Source organism: Musca vetustissima, unplaced genomic scaffold (assembly GCF_032173495.1).
Source record: "Musca vetustissima isolate MV318-11 ecotype Yass unplaced genomic scaffold, APGP_CSIRO_Mvet_v1 utg50827, whole genome shotgun sequence".
NCBI classification, from domain to species: Eukaryota; Metazoa; Arthropoda; class Insecta; order Diptera; family Muscidae; genus Musca; species Musca vetustissima.
In genome coordinates, this window is record NW_026873938.1 from 61463 (window position 1) to 83107 (window position 21645).

A 21645-nucleotide genomic window follows, 5' to 3' on the forward strand; every position below is an offset into this window, starting at 1 on the left:
GAAAACTGAAAATCGGATGAATATATATATATATATATATATGGGTGCTATATCCAAATCAGAACCGATTTCAACAAATCTTGACACACGTTATGTAATAGTAACTTCAGTACGTTGTGCAAAATTGTGTATCAATCGGCGATATTGCGGGCTTTGTTGCACCATTTACTGAAAATCGGACGAAACTATATATGGGAGCTACATCTAAATCTGAACCGATTTCAGGGAATCTTTTCACACAGTAGGTTATACCTATTTCAGTACGTTTTGCAAAATTTTGTGCCAATCGGCCATATTTTGGAGCTTTGCTGCATCGTTTACTGAAAATCGGACGAAACATTTTATGGGAGCTATATATAAATCTGAACCGATTTTTTCCAATTTCAATAGGGTTCGTCCTTGGGCCATACAAATGATCTATACCAAATTTCTTCCAATTGGGATTATAAATCCGACCTGTACTTTGTTTACAATTTAACGTGGACTGACGGACTGACATGCATAAATCGACTCAGAATATGATTCTCAAAAGGAGCCATGGTTCTATCTCGTTTCCTTTTGCCTCTTACAAACATATGCACAAAGACGTAATACCCTGTACCACAGTGTGGTGAAGGGTATAGAAAGAACATTTGGCCTCCGATGAGAAAACTTATGGTATTCATTTCACTGGTGAATGGGCTTTTTGATCTTTTAGAAGAACTTTTGGTCTACTAAACGATGGTCAAACAACACATGTTACTCGCCTACGCCGATGACATCGATATAATGGGTCGAACATTGCGAGTGGTAACAGCCACTTTTGAAAAAATTGGTAAGGAGTCTGCCAGAGTGGATCTGGCAGTAAACAACGAGAAGGCCAAGTTGATGGTATCAACACGCAAGACGTTCAGTAGAATCGAAGCTACTGTGGAACATGAGAACTACAGCTGCGAGGTAATTAAATACTATATATATATATATATATTGAGCTGCAGCGACTACGTTGGCTAGGTCATGTTATGAGAATGGATGAAGATGACCCAGCCCATAAGGCATATAAAATCGAACCAGCTGATGGCTCACGCAGAAGGGTATTGCCACGAATAAGATGGAAAGATCGAGTGGAAGACAACATTGCCGAATATGATATTTCAAACTGGAAAAGCTACGCAAAAGACCGACGCACCTGGAAATCTTTTTTAAGCTCGGCTTATGGAACGAAAGTTCTGTCACAAGCCAGCTAAGAAAGTAAGTATTTAAAACAAAAATCAAGTCTACTTTTTTAATTGTTTTCTAGACATGAAAGTTTTTTATACCCTACACAACTATGTTGTCAGGGTATTATAGCTTTATGCAGCCCCAAGAGTTTGTAACGCCGCGAAATATTGGTCCTAGACCCACCTTTAAGTGTACCGATCCTCATAACTCGACTAGCTGAGTCGATCTAGACATGTGTGTCCGTCCGTCCGTCTGTCCATTATAATTTGTAAACACGATACAAGCCAAAGTTATGGACCAATCTTCACGAAATTTTGCATGTAGGATGTGTTCTGGCCAATACCCTGGCCAAGACCCCTATTGTTTTTAGTAAAGATCGGTTGATATTAAGGGGATGAAATGGACCAAATACTTAATTTTTGTCGGTTTTTATGGTCGCTCCAGACGCCGCAAATATGGCCCAAACATCGCGAATTTTTGCATGGAGAAGGAGATCGTGCGAAAGAATAAGCATGCCGGTTTTGACAAAGATCGGTCAAATGGATCCTGACTTGTGTGTGAAAAATGACAAAATTTGTATTCTTTAGAGTATAGATTTACCCCTGCAGGACATAGACCCGAGAAGTTAATAATAGATTATCCAAGAGGACTAGTTGACCTTTAAACTGATACCAATTATATGGTTGTATGTACTCGGATGTGGGAGTTTCACTTAAATATTTACAGGTACTTAGGTATTCATTTATTATTTAGTAACCCATTACCATACTGGAGGGTGGAAATATAGCGCTGATCACTTTGAAATGTTCCATGAGGATCCAGTTATGGTCAAGGTTTGTGTTTTGAGTCGATATATAGGCCACAATTGAAAACCGAACATAACAACACAACCCACGGTGAAGGGAATGTGGACAAACAATTAGAAGTACTTTACAGAATATTAGTAATATTCGGCAAATATGTCTAACGTAAGGAAGATGTGCTGTTGACCTCTAATCGGGCAACAGGGTGTAGATATCAAGAAATATTGCTCAGGCTTAAAAATAAACATCCGCAGAAAGTTACAGTTCCATGGTAGTTGTGTAGGGTATGGTATGGTCGGCCCCGTCCGACTATACTGCTCCGTTTACTGCTTTTTCTAGGCCAACAAGAAGCGATGTATATTGAAAACTTTCTGAAAACCAGTTTTTTATTCACCAGAGGAATGTCAAAAAAAAGTCTTACATTCAGCGTTCGGAAAATTAGTTACGTCCCTCTTTATGTCAACATATGGACGTGCAATGAACATTTAGGATTCGGTGGGAACATTATTTTCAAAATTTTCCTGCATACATGTATTTTACACTATAATGACACGGAATGTCAAATTACAGTCACTTCAAGGATAGAGTGCGGCGAAAAAAATGGAGCGCTGCTTTTATTTGGTGGCTATGTCCAAGCCTTGACCCGTATGTATGTCAGTTTCAAAAACCCCGCTATGTGAAATTACAGTTACTTCGGTTGGAAAATATGGCTAAAACCTTCAAAAAATTCCGAAAATGCTGTGGTGTCCTTATATGGGTGTTATACCAAAACGTGTACCGATTTAATATATATTTTTAGGGGAAAGATTTTACGCTCCATGAGAACCAAAAATATTTAAATACAGTCAATTCGTTTGAAAAATGTGATCGACATCCCAAAAAAGAGATAAGGGGCAACCGCTCTTTGGGGGCTACCACGAAACATGGCCTATTTTGATTATTTTTTTAGGGAGATTTTCTATCCAAGGGTGTAGGATATAAAAAGTAGTATATGAAAATGCTTTGAAATATTAAAATTCGAAATTGTTTTTCAATTCTAAAAACCAAACTGAGATTTCTTATTTTAGTTTATTCATAGCCAATATATTGCCAATGATATATTAATAAATAATATTTACATTATAACCAATTGCTTTTATATAGTTTATTAAACAAACAAACAATTTAAATAAATCAAAGGATTAAATTGTTCCTACTCAACAACACCTTCACTTTAGTATACTGCTGGTGGTGGTGTTGGAATATGCGGGGTAGTTGTTTCAGGTACTGGGGCAGGTGTTGTATCAAGTGGATTTGTTGTCTCTGGTTCGGGAACGGCAGTTGTCTCTGGTTCGGGAACAACAGTTGTTGTCTCTGGAACAGGCTCAGGTGTTGTTGTTACTACTTCAGTAGTGGTTACAACAGGAGCTATAGTTGTTGTTTCGGGTTCAACAGGTTTAGGTGTTGTGGGTGCGGGGGATGGTGTTGGAAAACCGCCACCCGCCAAACAGGTGTCCAAGGCAGCATACAGGGCAGTGGATTCCTTGACATATTCATCGGCACAGGTATCGGTACAGGTCTTTTGTTCATAGGCAATGACTTGATATCTGTTGTTGACATATTGCCATTTGTTTTTCGACAAAGTCTGAATGTCATACGAAGAGCTGATGGCAGAGGCAGCCTGAAGGAAGGGGAGATAAACAATTTAATAATACTTTACGAAATGTGTAGATCCTTTTAACTTACCGTTTCACTGTAGCAATCAAAGAAATCCAAAGATGAGGTCTTTTGAGAACATTCCTGATAAAGGGTACAAATTCCTTCAGCTTCATAGCTAACGGTGGCACGATCTGCAGCTACCTCAGCCTCCACAGCCTTGGTGGCATTGTCGGCAGTATCCAAACATTGGGCATAGGCAGCTTCATATTTATTTGTGGCCTCATTGATCAGCGGCAAATAAACCGAAAAACATTCCAAGTTGCGTGGTGAATTATCCCGCATGACATGACTCGATTTCAAAATGGTATTGGCCAAATTCCTTTCGACCAGGGGCACAACATTAAAGGAGAAAGCTTCCTTGGAGGCAACAGCCAAAAGTAACACACTTAAGATCCACATGATTTTATTTTTCGAATATTTTTTTAAATTTTCTAATTGTCGGAAAACTTTCGAATTCGTTATTTGTTTATTTGTCGTGAAAAGATAGTAGCCGTAGTAGCACTGAATTGCTGAAATCAATTTCACTTTGGTTTTATACAAAATACCATTCATGCGGCCGCAAAAATCACCGGTAATGTATTGGCATATTTTCTTATCAATTATTGCCGAGGTACGATGGCGAGAAAAAAAAAGGCCAACAACAAATTCATCAAAAAATATTACCAAATAATACCCCAATTTGTTCGTATAAGTCACCGTAATCACCATACCAGCAACAAGAACCCTCACTCACACTATCTTTTTTCCCAAGAAGCAAATCTACGATGATGTATTAACCGATAAATATATAGAAAATATATTGCCAGGCATTCCATTATCATCATCATCATCGTTGAATATAAATTGTTGGTAAAGAGCAAAAAAATATTTTGTTATTGTCATTTTCTAATCTATAGCGGCTTATAGTTTACATATTTTATGGTTGATCATTTTTTTGACAATTTAAGCACCCAACTACGCCCATCTAGCACCAGTATTTCCGGCCAAACCCTTCGACCACTGTTTATAACAGTGAAATGAAAAATCCCCCTTTCTTAAATGAAATTAGTTGACTAGGTTATTTTTTTCACATTGGAAGTCATCATTGTTTTTGAAGAAGAAGAAAAAAAAAACAATCCGATATTTGGCGATAAATACCATAAAGACCACCATATAAAAATATTATTATTTTATTTTTAAGAATTATATTGTCCCAATTGGATATATATGACCATAGTGATTAAGGGATATTTTTTCTTCCAATAGGAATTGTTGTTTTTCGTGGAAAATCACCGTCACAAGAAATTACCAGATTTGTTTTTTAGATATCGGATTTTAATTTTGCACTCAAAAATTTGTTTTTCTCTATAAAACTCTTTGTGTATCCATGGCCTGAAATTCACCGGAATTTTGTTAGGGGAAAATAAAATATGAAATGAAATTTGTATATGCCTAGGCCTACGATATTTGTTAAAAAAAATTGATTGTCTATTAACGCTTAAGGCTCTTATAGTCCTTGAGAAAAAAAATAATTTTTAACCAGTAAGGAAAGTAGTAAAGTCGATCTGGGCCGACTATATAATACCCCTCACCACTGTTATTCTATTCTACATAGTCTCCTAACAGCTTTTTCGAAAGAACATTGGCATGAAATTGAACGAAAGATATATAAGAACTTTGGAGAACCATATATATGGGAGCTATATCCAAATCTGAACCGATTTTCACGAAACTTAGCACACATCATTCTAGACATAATGCATTGCGCTATGCCGAATTTCGTGCATATCGGAAGATATATAGGGACTTTGGCGCATCATTTACCTTAAATCGGACGAAATTATATATGGGAGCTATATCTAAATATGAACCGATTTTCAGGAAACTTAGCACACATCATTCTAGACCTAATTCATTGCGCTATGCCAAATTTCGAAAGATATATAGTAACTTTGTTGCACCATTTACCTTAAATAGAACGAAATTATATATGGGAGCTATATTTAAATCTGAACCGATTTTCCCCAATTTCAATAGAGTTCATCCTTGGGCCGAATAAGTGGCCAAGTTTCTTCCAAATCGGATGATAAATGTATGCTGTTTACAATTTAACATCCACAGACGGATGCATATTATATTAATATATATTAAAGTCGGAAAGGACCTCTCGGAGCCCTTTAATATGGAACGAGGATTCAGACAAGATGACAGTCTGTCGTGTAACGCCGACGACATCGACATAATGGGTCGAACATTGCGAGCGGTAACAGCCACGTATGAACGAATTGAGATTGAGTCGGCCAAAGTGGGACTGGTAGTAAATGGCAAGAAGACCAGGTTGATTGTATCAACGTGCAAGACGTCCAATAGATTCGGACCAACTCTGGAACTTAAAAACTACAGCTTTGTGGTAGTGAACAATTTTATAAATCTTGGTACCGCCATAAACAAAAAAATAATATCAGCCTAAAAATTCGTAGAAGAATAGTGTTGGGCAACAGATACTACTATGGTCTGAGTAAGTCAGACCAAGCTCACACTCTACAGGACGCTGATACTACCCTGATGTTGTATGGATCTGAATCATGGGTTCTTGCGCAAGCTGATGATTCAGCTCATGGAGTGTTGGAGAGAAAAATACTACGGATGATCTTTGAGCCGAGTGAACCATAAGCTGTACCATATTTTCTCGGACATCGACAGCTGCAACGACTCATGTTGTGAGAATGGATAAGGATGCCCCAGCTCTAAATGTATATAAAAGCGAGCCAACTGTTGGATCACGTAGAAGGGGAAGGCCACGAATTCGATGATTCGAAAGATGAAGTGGAAGACAACATCTCGGAGCATGGTTCTTGAAATTAGAAGAGCTACGCACAAGACCGACGCGCATGGAAATCGTTCTGTCACAAGCCAGCTAAGTAATCATGTTTTCTTCTTTATTTACTTTTCTTGTCTCGTTTCGTATTTACTTACAAACATATTTTTATACCCTCCGCCATAGTATGAGGGTATATTAATTTTGTTTTTCCGTTTGTAACTCATCGAAATAATCATTTCCGACCCTATAAAGTATATATATTCTCGATCAGCGTAAAATTTTATGACGATATAGCCTTGTCCGTCTGTCTGTTGTAATCACTCTAGCGTCTAAACGAATTGATATAGATCGCCAACATTTTGCATAGAGTCGTCTCTTGTCTGCAGGCATTATCGATGGGCTTCATCGGTTCACGTTTAGGCATTGCTCCCATATAAGGGTACCCCCAATTTTCGGTATTTTGGGATTCTTGAGCGCGTTTTCAACCGAATTTGCTGCAATTTGGTATTTTGTAGTCGTATGTGGTAACAAATCTCCCTACCAAAAATTATTACTATTCGCCTCCTTTTTTGGGGTAGTCCCCTTTTGGGGTAGTCGATAATGAACTATAGACGCATTTAAACCTAGCCCCTGTGTGGAGGTTCCAGAAGGAGTGGGCCGATATTCCCCATCTTCGAATTTGAACTAAGTTTGGAAGAAATAATACGATGGGCAAGGTTTGAATGAAATCTAAATATTCTGAAACGGATTTGGTCCAAAGAAACATGGGGTCTAGAACCAATATATCGATGGGGCACATTTTCACCGTGTGAAAGTGTATGCATTAGCCATAAGGCTGAGGGTATAATTATCCATTAAAATTTTCTGAAATTTTTATTATGGTTTACATAATCGCTTTGTAGAAATGTCGGTGGTATAGATCCACTTTTTGGTATTTTCCCTATATTTTCATGTCAAATACCAGTCAGTATATTTATGGTGGAGGGTATCCAAAGTTCGGCCCGGCCGAACTTAACGCTTTTTCACTTGTTGTTTTTGCGTCTGAATTAGAATGTTAGAATGCAATGTTAAACATTTGGTCAGGCTTGTTGCTCTTATCAATACTTATTTGAGAAATTGTATTATACATTTATATCGAAATAATTTGGAAAATACATATGCGAATTTTATAAGAGTCTCTGAAACAAAGAAGCAATGGAATGCAAAACTAACCAACATCGAGCCATGAGACGGCGGTTGTTGCCAAGAGAGGCAGTAATGAAAGATATGGTAAATGGTGGTGGTGTTTTTTTTTTCTAGGGAGAAATGACATTGTTTTGTTAAAGAGAGTGAGAGCAAAAAAAAAGGCACAAATAGTGGTGAAGAAGTGTGAAGTATGAAAATTGTTTTGATATTAATGAAATATTTGTATTTTTGTATATTTTACTCGTCAAAATCGTAGGAAATGAAGATCGATTTTCCGCGTTATGTCCATGGCATAATCAGAACATGGCGAGGCTTTGTGGAAGCCTTATGCTCCCAAGAATTATATTAATTAATTAGCAGTTTTATAGGGTATCATGTGCTCAGCCCGGTCCAACTATACTACTTCATTTAATGATTCCAAAGAAAATCAATATTTGAGTGTTCTAGGAAAATTGCCTTCATATCATCGGAATTATAGTTTGCCACAATTTTGTGCATACAAATTGTGAATTTTAACCCATTGTCCAAATTGTGGTTGAATGACAAGGCACTTCAACTAAAGCTGTGATAAGAAATTTCGTATTTGGTATGGAAAACTCTACAAAATTTGCATTGGAATTCTAAGGAAAATCGATATAGAAGTGTTTCTAGGAAATGTACATAAGTGTCCAGCGTTCGGTTCTAATTATAATTTTCTTTAGTATACTGCTATTAGAGCTTGTTAATTCAATATATTGAAAGAGTTTTTAATAAGCAGTTCAATTTCAAAATCGAATTTATAAATAGAAAATCCTTGTATATATTTAGTATATCTATAATTTCTAATGGGAATTGATAAATTCAAATCGTCGGAAATAAATCTACGCCAGGCAGTATTGATTAAAATTTTCGGTAATTCAACCAAAAATGTCTGTTAAAATATAATTATAGATTTTTGTTGTTGTTTTGTTTAATAATTCAAATGGGCCTATAATAAATGACTCAAAGTGGCCAATCTACGCAATTTTTATTTGAATTATTTGTCTATGAATTAAAATTAAAATTGCATTATTTTGCAAAGGCAATAGAATTTTGTTTATTTTCTTTTTCTAATGGAGGATTTCTTTCACCTGATAACACACATCGTTCGGTATTATCTTCATTGTGTGTTGAGCTTAACATTTGATTCCATATCAAAATTGTTGATAAAAAAAATGAACGAAACGAAAACACCATCGTTCAATAAAATTTTTAGCCCATGTATATAACGGTCTGCCGCACGAATGCCGATTGTCACATTTGTCAAAGTAACGAAACTATCAAAATGTCTAAATTATTTCTATTCGCTTTATTATTGATTGCCGTGTGTGGCTGTCATGCAGCCGATCTGACTAGCAGCAGTGTGGTGTCAGTGGCCGAACAACGTTTGTCCACTTATCTAATGCAGGCAATGCAGAGAAATTCTCCTCGTAACATTGCCTGCTTCCAAGAATATTTGCCAAAATTAAATCAATTGACCGAAGAATATGAAGCAGCCTATGGTGCCTGTTTGAATACCACAGCTACGTCGAAGGAACGTGTTGAAGCGGAGGTGGCCAAGGATCGTAGCAATGTTGATGCTTTGGCTGAAGATGTGTGCCAGAGATACTCTAAGTGTTCTGGAGTAGTGTCATCACTTGATGCCTTTGAATGTTATGCTGATGCGGTAAGTAACCATATCATCTTAAAATCGTAATATTTATATAATCAATATTTTGTGTATGCTCTTTTTTAGGCTGAAAATGCCACCAGCAATTCCTACACCATCCAAACCACATCGAAGAGCAAATCTCAATATATCCAGCTGCGTTATCAAACCATTCAGTATGATGAGACAGTTTGCACGGAAACCTGTAAGGCTACCTATGTAGAGGAGACAGCCAAGACGTATGCTGAGCTCGATAAGTGTTTGGCTGAATCGAATTAAATTGTATTTATGAATTGTAAATAAGCCAAAAAATGTATAAAATATAATAGCGATAAAATGTAGTATAAGAATTTATTTAATATATATTTAATTTTTTTAATTATGGGGTCATTTTTCAATTATCTCTTTAAACTCAAAGAAACTAAATGTATAGATTCCTTAGAAAACTCCTGGATCCAGAAAAATTTTATCTAAAGGTTTTCAAAAAAATGTTCGTAAACTTCAAAGTCTATTGCTATGAGGGGTTTCCAAATAATTTTTTTACAAAAACCAAGCAAACTTGATCCAAGTATTCTTTATTTTTTTTTTAATCTACACATTCGTTATCCTAAGGTTCTTAAAAAAAAATCCACACGGAATGAGCTAACAGTTCTTGAAAAAAAGAATATCCATAAAAATCCACGATCTAAGGATCAAAAGGCGTGGATGAAGAAACATCTGACAACGGCGTGAGGTTGATTGATTTCGCGGCAGCAAAAAACTTGAAAGTTAGCAGCACCAGATTCAAGCACCTCGATATACACAAGGCCACCTGGATTTCTCCTGATCAAGCAACGAGAAATCAAATTGATCATGTTGTGATAGACGAAAGACATTCGTCCAGTGTATTAGACGTTCGTTCGATACGAGAAGCGAATATCGATTCGACCATTACCTTGTGGCAGCCAAGGTACGCACCCGTCTTAATGTTGCAGCAAAGGTGCGATTTAATACAACACGGAAACTTGACGTCGAAAAACTGCAACACAACAGGTAGCAGAAGCCTACCCCGCTCAACTTACCCACTTTCTTGCGAAAGCTCATCTTGTCCTGATAATAATATAGAAGCACTATGGCAAAGAATTGCCCACTTCATACAAACTGCAGCAAAACCACCACCAAGAAACCCATGGTACGATCAGGAGTGTCGTAAGGCAACTGATGTGGAAAACGCAGCGTATAGGGCAACAGTGCAGACAGTAGCAACACGTAATGGATAATTATCGCGAGAAAACGAGAAACGTATTTTCAGAAAAAAAGAAGTAGAAAGAAAACCGTGAGCGTGAGCAAATCGGGATATACAGGAGTCAGAATGAAGTCCGGAAATTTTACCGAAGGCTTTGGTACAGGTACATCTTCCTGTCGAGGTGAAGAAGAAAACCTGGTGACAGATACAGGCAGCGTGTTGAAAAGGAGAAGGAGCATTTTGCATTTTGATAAGCTTCTGGTATTAAATAGTAGCTATGAAGAAGATGCCCCAGAATCAATCAAGAATAAATTAGAGATAACGGTATAGATTGTATATACCACATAGCCAAGATGAGGTCAGAATAGAAATTAATCGGCTGAAGAATAATAAAGCAGTATGTGCCGATGGATTACCAGCCGTACTATTCAAGACCGATGGTCAGGTACATGCATCAGCTGATTAGAACAATTTGGCTAGAGAAATGCATGCCAAATAATTGGAACCTCAGCATCCTGTGTCCCATGTACAAAAAAGAAGACAAGACGATATTTGCCAACCATAGTCTCCTTCCCATCGCATATAAAGTGCTATCCAGCGTGCTGTGTGATCGACTGAAGCCTAGGGTCAATGATATTATTGGACCATACCAATGCACCTTCAGGCCTGGCAAATCCACCATTGACCACATTTTCCCTCTATACCAAATACGGGAAAAGGCCCACGAAAAACACATCGACACATTCCACCTATTCGTCGACTGTAAAGCCGCATTCGACAGCCCTATCCGTTCAGAGGTGTTTATTCGAATGTCTGCTCTTGGCATTCCTGCAAAATTAAGCTGATGATATCAACGCGCAAGACGTCCAGTAGACTCGGACCAACTGAGGAACTTGAGAACAATAGATTCGAGGTAGTGAACGACTTTATACACCTCGGTACCGCCATAAACAAAACTATTAACATCAGCTTTGAATGCCAACAGATGCCACTATGGTCTGTGTAAGCAATTCAAAAGCAAGGTCACCAACGCTAATATTACCCGTGCTGTTATATGTTGTATATATCTGAAGAATGGATACTTGCGCAAGCAGATGAGGCAGCTCTTGAGGTGTTTGAGAGAAAAATTCTCCGAAAGATCTACGGGCCGATCTGCATCGACGGTGAATATCGGCGTCGAATGAACCATGAGCTATACTATCTATTCTCGAACATCGACATAGTCAAACGGATCGAGCTGCAGCAAATACGTTGGCTAGGTCATGTTGTGAGAATGGATGAGGATCACTCAAAAGGCATATAAAAGCGAGCCAAATGAAGAATTCGATGGAAAGATCAAGTGGAAGACAACAGCTCGGGACATGGTCCTTCAAATTGGATGAGATGCGCACAAGACTGGCGCGCTTGGAAATCTTTTTTAAGCTCGGCTTATGGAACAACCGTTCTTTCACAAGCAAGCTAACAAATCCACGCATATTGATCTAAATATTAAACAAGCAAATAAGTGTATATACCCTCAGCCACAGTTTTTTTTTATTGAGAGGTACCAATGAGAGTGAATCGGCGGGTTCCATCTTAGACATAATCAAGATAAGGTAAACATATTTGCAAATCCACGCCAACTAATCTGAAAGTCCTTAAAAAATCCACGTCTACTAATCTGAAAGTCATTAAAAAAATCCACGTCTACTAACCTGAAAGTCCTTAAAAAAATCCACGTCTACTAATCTGAAAGTCCTTAAAAAAATCCACGCCTACTAATCTGAAAGTCCTTAAAAAAATCCACGGCTACTAATCTGAAAGTCCTTAAAAAAATCCACGTCTACTAATCTGAAAGTCCTTAAAAAAATCCACGCCTACTAATCTTAAAGTCCTTAAAAAATCCACGTCTACTAATCTGAAAGTCCTTAAAAAAATCCACGCCTACTAATCTGCAAGTCCTTAAAAAATCCACGCCTGAAAGTCTGGTTGTGTGATAAAAGAAAAATCGAAGCAGGAGATTACCAAAGACAATTGTCTAAGAAGTTTTTTTGGGAAAACGATCGCTTTGAAGTGAAAAAGATGAATAAATTAAAAATTGTGGAAAAAAACACAACATTGAAATAAACAATTTTTTTTCATATTGATCTCGTATGTTTTCCCTCTATACAATGCATTGATGTTGTCGCAGCCATCGCGATCCTCATAACTAGCACCTGTTAATCGCAACCTAATAATCTAATCAGCAATGATAATGTTTTAAATATTTGAAAGATTAGAATGATTTTAATATCAGCAAATATAGTATATATTTGAAAATCTAGCAAACAAAATCTAAGTACACTAAAAATCCATTCGATTTTATAAACCAAAATTAAAGAGTACAATAAAAAATTGTATTTTCGAAAATATAGAAAACATAACTATGGATATAGTCCAGTCTACAATTAAAATTACTCATTACCCTCCCAGTTTGCACCTGTCACCATTAACATTGGCAGAACCCCGAACAATAAATCAATACCAATAACTCATATCAAGAAAACAAAATCTTGACCTGTGAAATCTTGAAACAATTATTCCAAGTATTTTTAAACATAAATCCCCTCTCACAATCTTATCACTTAATTTACCCAATATTTATGCATAATTTTAGAATTTCACAGAAAGAATTGTAAAAACGAAATTAAAATTTAATTGATTAAAAAGGGGTTTCACCGTCTAGTCGGCCCAACTATAACGTCATCGCTTGAAAAAAAAACGTGCAGCATAATGTCTCATGGAAAAATGTATAAAAATATCAATTTCATTATCACGAACAATTTAATTTAACTGTAAGATTATCGTTCAATATTGTCTAAACTTAATTAAAATGAGTCATTACGAAAAAAATACCGAAAGCGAAAGTATTTCAACAAAAAAAACGTCATAAACTTCAATTGGCGAATACTTAAAAATAACTTCTTAATCTTCTTTAATAAAATAAAAACCAACAAAAAGTACTACTCGGCAGATATGATAGTGACATCGCACAATTCAAGTAGATGCGTGATTACCACCTGGTCTAAAAAGCACTCACAAATAGAAGTACTTCCGTAGTTCTAGAAATACTTTCGGTTTTTTCTTTCATAGTTACAAGGGGCTGATAAAATTTGAACAAATTGAAATTCAGTGCCCTCAATAGGAATTTTGCCGACAAGTAGTCGGGATAAAAATCATTAGGAAATAATTAGTTAGAAATGACTTGCCAATAAGAGGTTTGTTGTAGAGAATATCATACCATCCATATATTTGTCGGGGAACTAATAAAATATATACGAGAACTAATAAAATATATATAAAATATATCCTAGTTCAAACGAGAGCTATACAGGCCCAGAGAAACGTGTCAAAATTTGGGACCGATTGGATTATTAGTTTTTGAGTTATCGTGCCCGCCATTCGCAAAACTCTGCTTCGAGAAAAATGCGTTTAACGTTTGAGAATCACCCTTGCCATCACTTGATGCTAACACAATAAATCGTCTATATCTTCTAGAATTCTTGAGATTTTCACTTGAAATTTTGTAGGGACATTCTGGAATTAGATTAGATTCGAATTAAATCAAAAAAAAAATTTACACCTAGAATGGGGGGTCCCCTTAAATTAAAAAAATATTACGATGTCCAAAGTCTGTATGAAATCGGTTACTCCTTTCGAGAGTTTTCGTGCGCCTCGGCAAGACAGACACACGGATAGATATTTGTAAATTGACTCCAAATCATTAGAGTTGGATGAAAGAGGGACCCATTGGTCCACTCCTTCTGGTCTTCGGACTTTATCTATAATTGGTAATGGTAATAGGTTGTGCAAAATTTGCTTCAAATCGGATAACCAGTTCGCATGATATTATAACTAAAACCAATATTCCGATGAATTGGTTTCACCGCATCAAAGTGTATATACCCTCATTAGCCATAAGGCTCAGATTATAACAATAACAATACTTTGAACGATTATTTTGAAGTATTGCAAACGGAAGAACAAACATATTAAATTATTCACCTTATGGAGGAGAAAAAAAAATAAAAAATTAGAACGTGTGTCCACTCTTAAAGAAATCAAAGAATACTATAAAACTCTATCCGATATGCCTTCAAACCCCTTTCAGAAAAGATTAACGTCTTCAGAAAAACTCAAAATAATCTACGTTTCTTCAAAAAGTATCATGTCTTATAATTTTATATAAACTCAATCTTAGAGGACCTTATTAAGTTATAAAAAATGTTAATATCTCAAAAACTCGGTCACCTAAAAAATGTATTTAACAGGAGATTCTGTCGCGTAGCAGGTGTAGGTATCTGTCCATAGGAGAGAATCTTAAACCCCGGCCGAAGGCCTGCCATCCAAAAAATATTCTATTAACAGGAGATTCTGTCGCGTAGCCGGTGTTGGTATCTATCCATAGGAGAACGTGCTAAATCAACGGCCGAGGGCCGGCCCCTCGAAAAAACATTCTATTTAAAAGGTGATGCTGTCATGTAAAAAGGATTCCTTGTTTGTATAGGATTCTAAGGCTCATATCTTTTGATCCACAAAAGATATAGCCACATCGCACCATTTTGGAGTCCTTTTTAGGGAGTTTTTTTTAAAAAAATCGGGGTCCAAAAACCCAGTTGACTGTATCTTCAAAAGGGTTTGAGATATCCCCATGATACCCATAATATTAACCGGATCTGTAGAACCGGAACCAAACCTTCTAAATACCGAAAATGGGGTGGTACCTTTACTACGCCGAAACATGGAGCTATTTTGGTAAGGACATTTTCTTCTCGATTAGAATCCAACATATAAATTTCGAGCCAATTCGGTGGTATAATGTACCCAAACTCGACATAATATCGATTTTTTTTAAAATAGTGAACCAATATTACTTTTAGTAGGACGATTTTCTCCCAGTGTGAAACTAAAATGCTTCTACCAAAAATACTGCAAAACTTTGACTTTTGTAGAACCTCCAGATGAAGTAGGCCGATATTATGCATCTTCGAACTTAATCCAAATTTTAATGCAGTATTACATTCGGATTAAAGGAAAACCTTTTTATTTTCGAAGCGTGCATAAGCAAAACAGCTATTAAAAATCCTAGCTCATACGATAGCTATGTAGCAGTACGTTTACATTTAACCGGATTTCGTTAACCCAGAGGGTTTCAATTGCCAATTCCTTTGCATATATGTCAAATAAATCCTCATAAAGTAGGTTAACCCGGTAAAAAGTTCTAATGTATATGCCGTTTAGGTCCTGAACAAGGTGTTAAAATTGGAGACCGATTGGGTTAATAGTTTTGGAGTTATCGTGCCGCCAATAGTAAATACACTGTTTCGAGTGTTGAGAACCGCTCGCTCTGCCTCCCGTCGCTTACACAATAAATCGTTTCTATTTTCAAGAGTCACTGGAAATTTTAAAGAGACATTCTTGAGAAGTTATATGTTTAAATTTAATACAAATATCGAATCGATTGAGACTGAAAATGTTAAGGCCCCTTAAATGGTAGAAACAGAAAAAATAGAATACTTCAAGTCCCCTTAAAATACATCTATGATGCTGAGGAGGATCTTTGAAATTATGCAAAGATCATCAGAATATTTTAAATCAGGACCCTTAAAATTACTCAAAAAAAAAACGAGAATGACATAACCGTCCATATGAGAGATCGATTTTAACGTTGTCCTAGCGATTTTCAGCTTACATCCCTCGACCATTCAGTTGATCTATAATATCAGTTCCTTCAGTCGAGGTTGAGTTTGACCAGCTGGATAGACAGTTCTTTCAGATTCATTGCTTTTCCAAATGGTTGGGAAGTAGGACGTCAGAAGTGATAAAATCGGGAATATGACTATAAAATCATTAATCGAGCCAGTTACAATGTTATTGGTGTCAGCAAATTATGCCCCCTCTTAGATATAGGAGAAGACTTTTCCCTCTTTCTTTGGAAGGATTTTATTTCTATTATTTCTTGCTTAATCCAAAAGCCAATGATGGCCGAAATACATATGTACATAGGTGCACAAATTAAGGATGAGACCGTTACCGCAAAAGCTAGAATCAAACTATCGCCAGTGCTAATTTCTGAAATAATGAAAATGAGAAATTTCTGCATTCATAAGGAATAGTGGCAAAAAGGCGAATGAGTTCTCGTGGTATGCAGGAAAGAAAATCTTGAAGCCAAATGAGGCGGGTTTCCAAACTTTAGTATAAAACTACCAAAAGTGCATCCCAAAAACTGAACCGCATACGATGTTACATGATCTTGTACATCCAGACGATAGATATATCGTAATATTCGGTTAAAACACATTCTCAATCGACAATATTACTAACAGTCGTACCGGAATATAGCTCTAAGCCGTATGTTATATGTGGCATTATCAATGTCATTGCTGACGTGGTAGATCCGAACCTGTGGTATACAATATGGTATATATATACGTCACCTTCGAAATAATTGGTCTGTTCTACTCGATTTTACTATTTTCTTTGATAGCATAAAGGAAAATTCGTTATCGTTGTAAAAAGTAGTAGATTCTTGCAGTACGGGAACATAACATATGCTGCTAAAAGCATAAATGACTATCTAGTAGAATCCCAAAATTTTCTAGCAGTTGACCTTAGAAAACACAAGGAAGTGAAACACAAGGAAGAATTCTCAACAAGTAATTGTAGGCCGACAATATTGATTTCTGGATTTCGACAAAAATCATTAGTTATAAGTTATTTATAAAGGAATTTTTCCCAACTGACGCCTTAAAGTTATATAATAAAAATTCCCATTTGCTATCATCTAGTAACTATTAACACAAATATTTATTATGATTCTTTATTCTCATTAACATTCTCCTCATTTGGATTTTTCTCTTCTTGCTTTATATCTTCTTCCCCCTCCTCTGCCTTCACAGTTGTTGGTAAATGTTCAAAATACGATGATCTTGGTTTAATGGTCAACGACATTTGAGAATTGCGCAATTCCGCATTAATAAACTCCTCAAATTCATTTTCATATTGTAGCAGTTCCTTCATATTCACATTGGCCGCTTCAACATCGCGTTCCAGTTGAGCTACCAAACTATTACGACTTGGTGGTGGATTTCGTGGAATTTCTTCATAATCAATATCGTTTAGATAAATTGGTGGAAATGAGGGGGACAGTGGTGGAAATAATTCACCTGAAGATGGTAATCTTCCCTGGAGTACAGCTTCCCACTGGAAACCGCAAAATGTTTTAAAAAAGACGTTATATAGAAGCTGGTAGTAACTTACGAAATCAAAAATAGCCATTCCGATAGAATATACCATAAAGAGGAATAAAGAAAATTTAACAATTTCTTGAAACACAAACAATATTTGATTGATTAGAAAGATTGTTAATGCACAACAGCTATCGTTTATAAGCAGTAGTATTTCTTCCACGATATACATTTCAATATGTCCATAATTTTGGGCAAAAAACAATTAAAGATATTTTTATTTGATTTCGATAAATTACAGAAAATTTGGAAATAGTCTAATTCACAAACAAAAATTATAAATAAAAAAAATTTCAAGTTGACATGTAGCTAAATTGAAAGTTATTGCAAATTGTAGAATATATGTTCCTTTCCAGAACCTATAAAAATATATTAATCTTTTGTCAGTTTAAAAATTGGTAAAAGTTTTCAAATCTACTATTTTTTACAATCCGAAAATAATTTCGATTATTAGATGATTATTGCGGCTAACTAATGGTCAGTTCCCGTACCGCAAGAATATACTACTTTTTACTACGATAACCAATTTCCCTTTATATCGAAGAAAATAATAAAATCTAGTAGATTTTTGTAGTGCGGAAGCAGACCATAATAAACTCATTAGGCGCCACTTCACTTTAAAGCGAACGTTTTCACATGAACACGTGGATTATGTTCGGCCTTATTAAATAACTGCCTATTTTATTCATATGTGTAAAGCGACATCTAACGTAGCATAGGTTTAATAGTTACAATATCAAAGACATCCACCACATGTTTCCATTCCCTGCATTGAACAAATGTGTAGTATTTTGATATTCCTCTAAATTAGAGAGATATAGTTCGAGTTTAAGAAGTAAATATCGATTATAATATACTTCACAAAAAGGAAGTTGTAGATATAAAAGCCATTTTGCGATTTGCTTATGCAAAGTTTTATGAAGAAGATTTTTTAATAGTTAAAGTAGGGCTACCGACAGATCGCAATAAGTATGAATGAGCTCTTCAATTTTGCACAGATTTTGCTAGTACTTCTTGGATGTTTGGTATTGAAAATGGGATATACGTTTTAGCATTGCCCTCATATAACGATACCACCATAATCTGTATTTTGGGGATGTAGGGCCCGTTTTTCAACCGAATTGGTTGTAATTAGCTACATTGGGAAACATTTCAAAATCGCGCTCAGATTAGATGGTAATACTCAAGGTGTATTTAATAAGGTGTATGCATCAGCTACAACAACTAACATTTTACAAAAACAACATTGCTGTTATAGAAATTAAATTGTCATGTTGACAATTAGTTTTTGGGAAAAATAAACAAAAACAATTTGATGAATAATTTGTATATTTTTGGCAATTTTAGGTTAGGGAGTAAAGTTGTAGCCCTTGGTTCCTGGTGATGTTGCTTATATTGTAAATTACAATTTTTTTTTCGAAGAATTGCCTTCAAATTTCGCCTCCATAATGAATGTTTGGAGGACATAAATCCCCGGCCAAAGACTAAATCAAGGAAATTGTGTTGCCCTTGTGCAATCTGGCTATAGGAGTATATCAAAGACTTCCACCTTTGGATTGATTTTTGTAGATACCAATAGGCAGATTCCAATATAGGCTACGTATGTGTAGCATGGCACAATTATAAAAGGTAACAGCAAATCCCAGCTGATTTGATTCCAACGTAATACTAGTGTCAATATGAATTTGACAAATTATGTTTTTAAAAATCACCCAAGAGGAAAATTGGGAACGCATACAATTTGAAATTGTTTCTTTTTAAATATGCTCCGGTATTCAATTTACTCAATCTGCCTGCTGGGAAAGTTTGAGGAAGCAAATCTTTCTTCATGGAATAACTCGCAATTCGCTGCATTTTCATATGTGTTACACATATAAGTGGCAATGGCTCAATTATAGGAATGATGTGGAAGCGATAGAAATATAAATTTGATAGATTTTCATTCATGTTTTTCAATTTTTATTTTGAGGATTCAAAAATATTTCATTTTCAAAATAAAAATAATTTGATGATAATTTGTTTGTTTGTTTACATTTTTCTGTCAAATGAGTTGACACTAGTAGAACTTACAACAACAAATTTCCATGTGGTTGTAGTATCGTTTGTTGTACAACAACACTTGCTGTTACCTTCTATTATTATACCATGTATGTGTAGCTAGGATTTATGAACAGATTTCAACACGGGATACAAAACATAAACTATTTGGATCAAATCAGCGAACGGTTTTAAAACTGATTTAAGCCCTTTTCGTCCGTCTCTATGAATATATTTTTTATCAAAATCCTAAATTTAAAGACAATTTTGTAAATCGTAATTAATTGTTAAAAATGTTTTTGACAATTTACTTTACAAACAATAAGGAAAAAAGTCTAAAACCATATGATTGTCACTTACACCTTATTTAATACACCTTGGTAATACAGTATTTTTCGGTTAATTGAACCTACGGTTAATTGGTTTCCACGCTTAATTGAACCACATGATGGGTCAAAAATATTTCATTTCATAGTAAGCGGGTTCGGATAATTGGTTCCTCGGTTAATTGAACAAAGATTTGTGCAAATTTTGATGTGCAATTAACCGAAAATTACTGTACTTTAAAATCAACATAACAGGTAATCAGAAGTTGACATTCTTGTTTACCATTTTTACTCGGACAAATTTTTCGAGTAAAAAGTGGCGTTCTCTGTCATTTTGTTTTGTGTTCCCTTTAATTTGGTTTAATGTTTTAACAATTTTTTAGGTTCAGGAACGGTTTTCGAGTAAAAAGTTTCAAAACTTGTAAAATTAGTAGATTCTTTTCGATTCTGGAACGAAACTAATGTATAGCGAACCTTCCTATGAAAAATAACGTATATTGACCCATGTTTCGGGGTAGCTTCGATATAAGGATACTTCCTAATATTCAGTATTTTGGGTTTTTAAAACGATGTCCGATATGAACCAATCTTTGCACAACTTATTATATTTACCAACCCTAATTCATGTCCGAAGATAGGGCCCATTAGTTCACTCCTCTTAGTACCGTCCCTACAAATGGCAAACATTTTCATTATTTATAAATACAATATCAGGCGAATGGAATGCCCAATTGGAGCCAAACTTTGCATAAATTATTATCTTTATCAAGCCTATATCAAGTCCGAAGGTTGGACGTAGTAGGCCACTCCCTCCAGTACCTCCCTCACAAATGGTCAATATTTTATAAACTTATACATTTAAGGGAATCCCCCATTCACGATTTCAATTTTTCAAGATTTTCAAAGGGCTGGTAAATCAATACCAATGCTTATTAAGGTATGTAACTTTGCATATATATATATATATATTTGAAGATGTACAAAAGAAGAAAAATAATTTATAACAAATTTTTGTTATTGTTTTTTTTTGATAACTCCTCACTGGAACATCGGAATCCGAATACACTCGCAGAGAAACGTGTAAAAATTTGGAATCGATTGAATTATTAGTTTTTGAGTTATCGTGCTCGCCATTCGTTTAGAGAAAAACACGTTTAAAGTTTGAGAAGCCCTTCAGCCGTCACTTGATGCTGACAGAATAAATTGGCTATATCTTCAAGAGTTCTTGAAATTTTCACTTGAAATTGTGTATGGACATTGAATTAGTGTAGATTCGAATTAAAGCAAAAAATTTTTGACCCTGAGAATGGGGGGGTCCCCTTAATTGACTCCAATAGAATAATCGATTTCATTATTATTATTTTGAAATTTTTCTTAAAAAATCTAAGCTATATAGGCCTAAATATTCTTTGGGACCTTTTTTTATTCCACGCCTTATAG

General features: G+C 35.6%; 2 protein-coding genes across 2 annotated transcripts; one reads left to right on the top strand and one right to left on the bottom strand.

Annotated features, from left to right (window-relative positions):
* Positions 1-3216: 3216 nt before the first annotated feature.
* On the bottom strand, positions 3217-4100 carry LOC133329184 (protein TsetseEP-like). The gene is made up of 2 exons (XM_061537681.1): positions 3729-4100; positions 3217-3663 (listed from the first exon to the last, which is right to left on the bottom strand). Exons 1-2 carry the CDS (start codon positions 4098-4100, stop codon positions 3217-3219), a joined length of 819 nt encoding a protein of 272 aa, XP_061393665.1.
* A 4889-nt stretch (positions 4101-8989) lies between these two features.
* LOC133329195 (uncharacterized) lies at positions 8990-9631 on the top strand. The gene is made up of 2 exons (XM_061537692.1): positions 8990-9370; positions 9440-9631. The coding sequence occupies exons 1-2, from the start codon at positions 8990-8992 to the stop codon at positions 9629-9631; spliced, it is 573 nt and encodes a 190-aa protein (XP_061393676.1).
* Positions 9632-21645: the final 12014 nt, after the last annotated feature.

Excerpts from the sequence above, each read along its gene's own strand:
- LOC133329184 (XM_061537681.1), bottom strand. The coding sequence starts at position 4,100 with ATGTGGATCTTAAGTGTGTTACTTTTGGCTGTTGCCTCCAAGGAAGCT. Across the intron at positions 3,664-3,728 it reads TTGATTGCTACAGTGAAACG|GCTGCCTCTGCCATCAGCTC; the intron begins GTAAGTTAAAAG and ends CCCTTCCTTCAG.
- LOC133329195 (XM_061537692.1), top strand. The coding sequence starts at position 8,990 with ATGTCTAAATTATTTCTATTCGCTTTATTATTGATTGCCGTGTGTGGC. Across the intron at positions 9,371-9,439 it reads TTGAATGTTATGCTGATGCG|GCTGAAAATGCCACCAGCAA; the intron begins GTAAGTAACCAT and ends GCTCTTTTTTAG.